This window comes from Eulemur rufifrons, chromosome 6, assembly GCF_041146395.1.
Source record: "Eulemur rufifrons isolate Redbay chromosome 6, OSU_ERuf_1, whole genome shotgun sequence".
NCBI lineage: Eukaryota > Metazoa > Chordata > Mammalia > Primates > Lemuridae > Eulemur > Eulemur rufifrons.
The window spans coordinates 40682842-40688841 of NC_090988.1; the positions used below are offsets into that span (position 1 = coordinate 40682842).

At 33.6% G+C, this 6000-nt stretch overlaps 1 protein-coding gene across 1 annotated transcript in view; it reads left to right on the forward strand.

Annotated features, from left to right (window-relative positions):
- The window catches only part of NOX4 (NADPH oxidase 4), a 144564-nt gene extending 139632 nt beyond the window's left edge, over nucleotides 1-4932 (forward strand). The window contains exon 18 of the mRNA XM_069470482.1: nucleotides 4812-4932. Within this exon, the coding sequence (XP_069326583.1) occupies nucleotides 4812-4932 (121 nt within the window). The remainder of the gene's footprint in view (nucleotides 1-4811) is intronic.
- Nucleotides 4933-6000: the final 1068 nt, after the last annotated feature.

Genomic DNA, 6000 nt, shown 5'->3' on the forward strand with positions numbered 1-6000 from the left:
ATGTAAGAGTGGATGCTTTCTTTTGTGGCTTTGCAAATTCAGAAAATGAATTATGTAAGATCATGGAGAGTGAAGGAGCTTTTCAAGTCCCTCTACCTTCACTATTATTTTAGAAATGAAGAAGCTAGTACCCCAAAATATAATGATTTATCAAAAGCTATGGTTAATGAGTCAAAATTCAGACCTGAACACATACCTACTTACTGAAAGTTCATTGTGCTTTGCAGCATGGCATTTTCAGCTTGTCCCAATAAAAAAAGTGGCAATCTTATTTTACTATGTCCCTCTTGGGGGGAGGTCAGGGAGGTGTTGCAGAAAACTCTTATGTTCTCTATGTATGTTGCAACAGAATGTTAACTATAAAATACTAAAAGCAGCAATAACTAATTTTTCAAAAAACATAAAGAGATATTCTAAATACTACTTTGTAAACCATTTAGTATGTGATAACTAGTCAGAAATTTATTACATCTAACCCAAATTTACTTTCTTGTTTATTATAAAAAATGTATATCATATTTTAAGTTGTTGAGTTTATGCATTATGCAAAGGGAGAAAGAAAGATTGAACTTTATGTGGCCTTTTTAGTAGAGAATTAGTACTCTGGGATTGGGTGAAATTGAGACTATCTTTATTTTGCTGGCTTGTAGTGTTTTCAAAACAATACAAATTAAGAACTCCTAGGTTTGGTCCCTCTCATATTTGCTCTTGTGTCTGTGGGTCAGATCACTCAGATTTTCTGGATCTATAATACAAAGATTGAATAAGTTCAAATGGAGAGAATAAGTTCTCATTATATGAGATCCCGTACTTCAAATCTACTGGAAAAGCAAGTATTGATAGAATATGAAAAAATACACAAATATATTGAACATTTGTGGAGGTAGTTCCCAGTATCAACCCCCAAACATCATTTTCTGCTTATCTCTGAGCCTATCTCCACCCATCTCATCAAAGTTTTTGTAGACAAATCTCCAGAAAATTGTTAGATTGCAGCAATTTAATGCAAACTTAGTATAAGTGGATTGCAAAGAATAATTGTAGATCTTGAAAAAAGTTTTAGGATTTCATTAAGTTAGTGAAAGTGACATTGGAACTCCTCAAATCACACAAAAAAAGATATCATAGAGTTAAACTAGTTAACAATTGTAAGGAAAATGTAACAAAACAAAAACAGCATGATATCCTTGGTGCTTTAAAAATAATGATTTGCTTATCAAGTATTTAAGAAATGCCTTTAGAAAATCTGAAAAACTTGCAAAACTAACTCTATAATTGCCGTGTCAAAGGCAAGTAAGAAAATAATGATATCTTATTGCCATAATGCAGTGTTGACAGAGAATTTATATGAAGAAACAAACAAATGACTCATTCTCCTTTCATTTTAATGAAAGTCACACTATGGTTTTAGTAGTAATTCAAATTTTATTAAGTATAAGATCATTTATTTTCATATTTCTTTCTTATTTTATTCCTTCTGCTCATTTTGGATTTCATTATTTCTTCTTTTACTAATTTTTTTTTTTTTTGAGACAGAGTCTCACTTTGTTGCCCGGGCTAGAGTGAGTGCCATGGCGTCAGCCTAGCTCACAGCAACCTCAAACTCCTGGGCTCAAGCGATCCTACTGCCTCAGCCTCCCAAGTAGCTGGGACTACAGGCACGCGCCACCATGCCCAGCTAATTTTTTCTATATATATTTTAGTTGTCCATATAATTTCTTTCTGTTTTTTTTAGTAGAGACGGGGTCTCACTCTTGCTCAGGCTGGTCTCGAACTCCTGACCTTGAGCGATCCACCCGCCTCGGCCTCCCAGAGTGCAGGATTACAGGCATTAGCCACCGCGCCCGGCCTCTTCTTTTACTAATTTTTTAAAGTAGAATCTTAGATCATTGACTTTAGACCTTTATTTTCTAATAAAAGTGTTTAATACTGCAAATTTTCCTCTAAACACTACGTTAGCTACATCTTACAAATTGTGGTATGTTTTGTTTACATTTTTATCCAGTTCAAAGTATTTTTAGTTTTCCATGTTATTTTTTTCTTTGACCCATGGGTTATTTAGAAGTATGTTGTTTAAGAATCCTTCTTTCCCCTGCCCCCCGCCCCCCATAACCCGTTTTACCAGAAAGGCATATAAGCTTCCAAACCTCATTGGGGAGTTGAATCTTCATTCTTGAGGTTCCCATGTATACATATATACATGTAATATAAATTTATATGTCTTTTTCTCTAAAAAAAATGTAGGTTGTTTAATTTCCAAATATGTAAGCATTTTCCAGGTATCTTTTTGTTCTTGATTTCTAGTTCAACTGGAATTTGATCTAAAAACATACTCCTTGTGATTTTAATTAAAATTTGTTGATACCTTTTTATTGCCCAGAATATGATCTGTCTTGCTGAATTTTCCACATGCATGTGAAAAGATTCTGTTAATATATTCCATCATTATTGGGTAGAACATTTTTGTAAATGTCAATTAGTTCCAATTGGTTGATAGTGATGTTCAGGTATTCAATACACTTACTGAATTTCTATTTGTTGTTATCAATTACTAAGAGAGGAGTGTTGAAATCATCAACTATAATTCTGGATTTGTCTGTCTTTGCAGTTCTATCGGTTTTTACTCATTTATATTGAAGATTTTTAGTTGTAGTGCTTAGACCATTTATATTAATTTAAGAAAATATGATTAGGTTTAAATCTAACAATTTACTGTTGCTTTCTACTTATTTGTTCTTTGGGTTTTTTTCCTTTCATTTTCTACCTTCCTTTGGATTCACTGAATATTTTTTTATGATTCTATGTTTTTCTCCAATATTAGCATATTAGCCATACCTCTGTATTTGCTTGTGTGTGCCCTTTTAGTAAATGCTTTGGGCCATTGGTTCCCAAACTGCATTCCTTGGACCGGCATCAATTGAAAACTTGTTAGAAAAGGCACTATCTCCAACTCTAGTCACATCCTGAGGTACTGGGGATTAGGACTTCAACATGTAAATTTGAGAGTGACACAATTCAGCCAATAGCACTCCTATTGTTCATATTGTCTTGCTCTTTGCATTTCTGGTAATTTTTGATTGAATGCTGTACATTTCTAAGTTTAAATATTAGATGCCAAATTTTGATTTATTCTTTTCCATAGTGTTAGACTTGCTCTGGCATGCAATTATGTCACCTGGGGTCCGTTTGATCTTTTCAAGGTTTGCTATTAAGCTTTGTTAGTGCAGTTCCAGAGCAGCTTTCAGTCTACAGCTAATTTTACCAACATCTCCTCTACCCCTTTCAAATAAGGTGATACCTTTGTAAGAATACTACCCATCCCCCACCCCCTATATTATAGGTCTTTCCATTCCAGTTTCTGGGAATATAAATTATTTGCAGTCCTGTGTAAACTCTGGTTTTTCTTTGGCCTATTGATTCTTTACCCACATGCATAGTTTCCTTTCTTACATGAGCAGATCATTAATCAGCCAAAGACTTGAGGATACTCCTCTGCAGATCTCCAGAGCTTCCTTCTGTGGATCCCCCTTCCCTTCCATATGGTGCTCCACAAATTCTAGCAGCTTTGGCCTCCATGAACTCCATTCTTTGTCTCCTCAACTCAGTGAGACCACCTGTGAGCTTGGGTTCCCCTGTGTGTGATGCAGCCTGTCCATTGCCTCCAGGCAATCAGCGGAGGCAATTGATGGCCTTAGCTTGGTTTTTTCTTTTCTTTTTTTTTTTTCCAGAGATCATATTTCTGTGCTGCCTTTTGTCCAGTGTCTGAAGATACCTGTTTGATATATTTTGTTTGCTTTTTTAAAGTTTTTCAAAAAAGGATAAATTATTCTATCATGGCTGCAAGTAAAAGTTCTATTTTCATAGTCCTTTGTTTCATTTTTCAAGATAAAAAGTTTTAACAAAATAATTTTTTCAGTATTTATTATAAATTTTTGGTACCCATTTAAATGGATTCACTATCTTTTATTCACCACCAATTATTCTGAGATAATTAAGACATTGTATTTGTCTATGATGTGAAATGTTCATCATTTTCATATCCTAGGAAGAATTCAATGCACATCGACAAACTTTGGAGGAAGATTAATTTGAAATGCTCTTCATTTCCTGGGATTTATTTAGTCTATTTGTTAGGAATATGTATTGTTTAGCTACTTAAATTTGATGTTACAGTATAATAAAAACTGCTTGGCTTTTTTTTTTCTACAATTATTGCAATGCATAAATAAAAAATAAAATGCATCCAGATTAATATATTTTTTGTTTCAATGTAGACATAAATTATTCACTTAAAATTATTCTTTCAAACTGGTAATATCTTTTCTCTCTCTTCCTTTATTCAGCACTGCTCATGCAAATCCATGTGTGAACTTTAGAAAAATCTATATAAAGTATCTAATAAAAGAAGAAATTGACATGGTTCAATGTGGGCTAGACGTCTACCCAGATGTCAGTTGTTTAGCAATTCACATCTATCAGTTGTTGCTCTTGACATAGTTTCTGGTTCACCAGTGCCATGTACTGAAAATACTAAGACAGACTGATCAATCTCTGTCTGATAATAAGCAAATTTGTGCTCATAGTTACATTCTTTGAATTATCTTGAATTCTAGCATGAAAAGCATAAGGTAAATAAAATACTTTCCTGGTGATCATTTACATTTGGAAATAATTGGAAATTTTTTTTCCAAATGTAAAACAGCAAGAAATTTACTTTGTTAATACCTTAAACCATGCTTCTAAAGCGTGCTTCTTGTCATGCTTTGCCTAACTTTCCACCTAATTTTCCATTTCCTTTCCTCTCTTTCCAGGAAAACAGTTGGTGTTTTCTGTTGTGGACCCAATTCAATTTCCAAGACTCTTCATAAACTGAGTAACCAAAACAACTCATATGGGACAAAATTCGAATACAATAAAGAATCTTTCGGCTGAAAACCTTTGCCATGAACCAGGAGTCTAAAGAAGGAATGAGTGCAATTTTTAAGACTTTGAAACTCAGCTGAATCAAACAGCTGTGCTGTGTCAAAGAGTAGCAAAGTTGTCTTATTTATGATTATTTAAAATGGAAGTGCAGAAAATGTGGCAAGATGACAGGTCATACTACACGTTTAATCTGGAAACCAAAGAGGCCCTGAAGAATATTTGATGTGATGATTCACTTTTCAATTCTCAAATTAAAAGAAAACTATTAGATGCACACTGTTGATTTTTATGGCAGATTCAAGAACTCCCCAGTGAGGAGCTGAACTTGCTCACTCTGAGGCTGATAGCCATGGTCCTCTTTAAATTGTTTTTGGTTGAACCAATGCAAGATTGAACAAAATTAAAAATTCATTGAAACTCAGATTACATTTTCTATGTTGTGTATAAACAGAGTAGCTTTAGTTTGGAAAAGCTCCAGGCAAATCTATTAAATGTTTAAAAATACATCACAGGACTCTGTATTGATACGGGTAGTTTGTGTCAATATCTAATCTTCCTCACTACTTGTGCTAAACCTCTATTTGTTGTCTGTAGATGAAATGCTGATTGAACCATCTGCAGATGTTAATATAGTGTCTATTTTTATATTTTTCTTTCTTCCTTTTCCTCAAGGGAAATATGCCCCTGCTTAGCATGCATTAGACATGATGATTTAATAGGTCCTTTTCATCTTCAAATTATTTAATCTATTGTTATTGCATTGTAATGAAAATATCATTCCTATAAATTATAAAGGGACATATATATATATGCTAATAACATTTCTTTCCCTTTTTCAGCATTTTGGCTTCTATTTTTTTTTTTCCTCACTTTTGCCCGGGAACAGTTTGTTTTAGGTCATAGCCTCTTAAGATGCTTTGTTTAATTTTCACTTTGAGAACAAAGGGCATCATGTCATCAATAGTCACTGAGATATAAGATTTCTCTCTCTTGTCATGCATTGGTTTATGATGGAGATGTTGACAATGTAGTCACACTGCTGAACAGTAAAACCTGTATTTTACTTTCTATATAAGA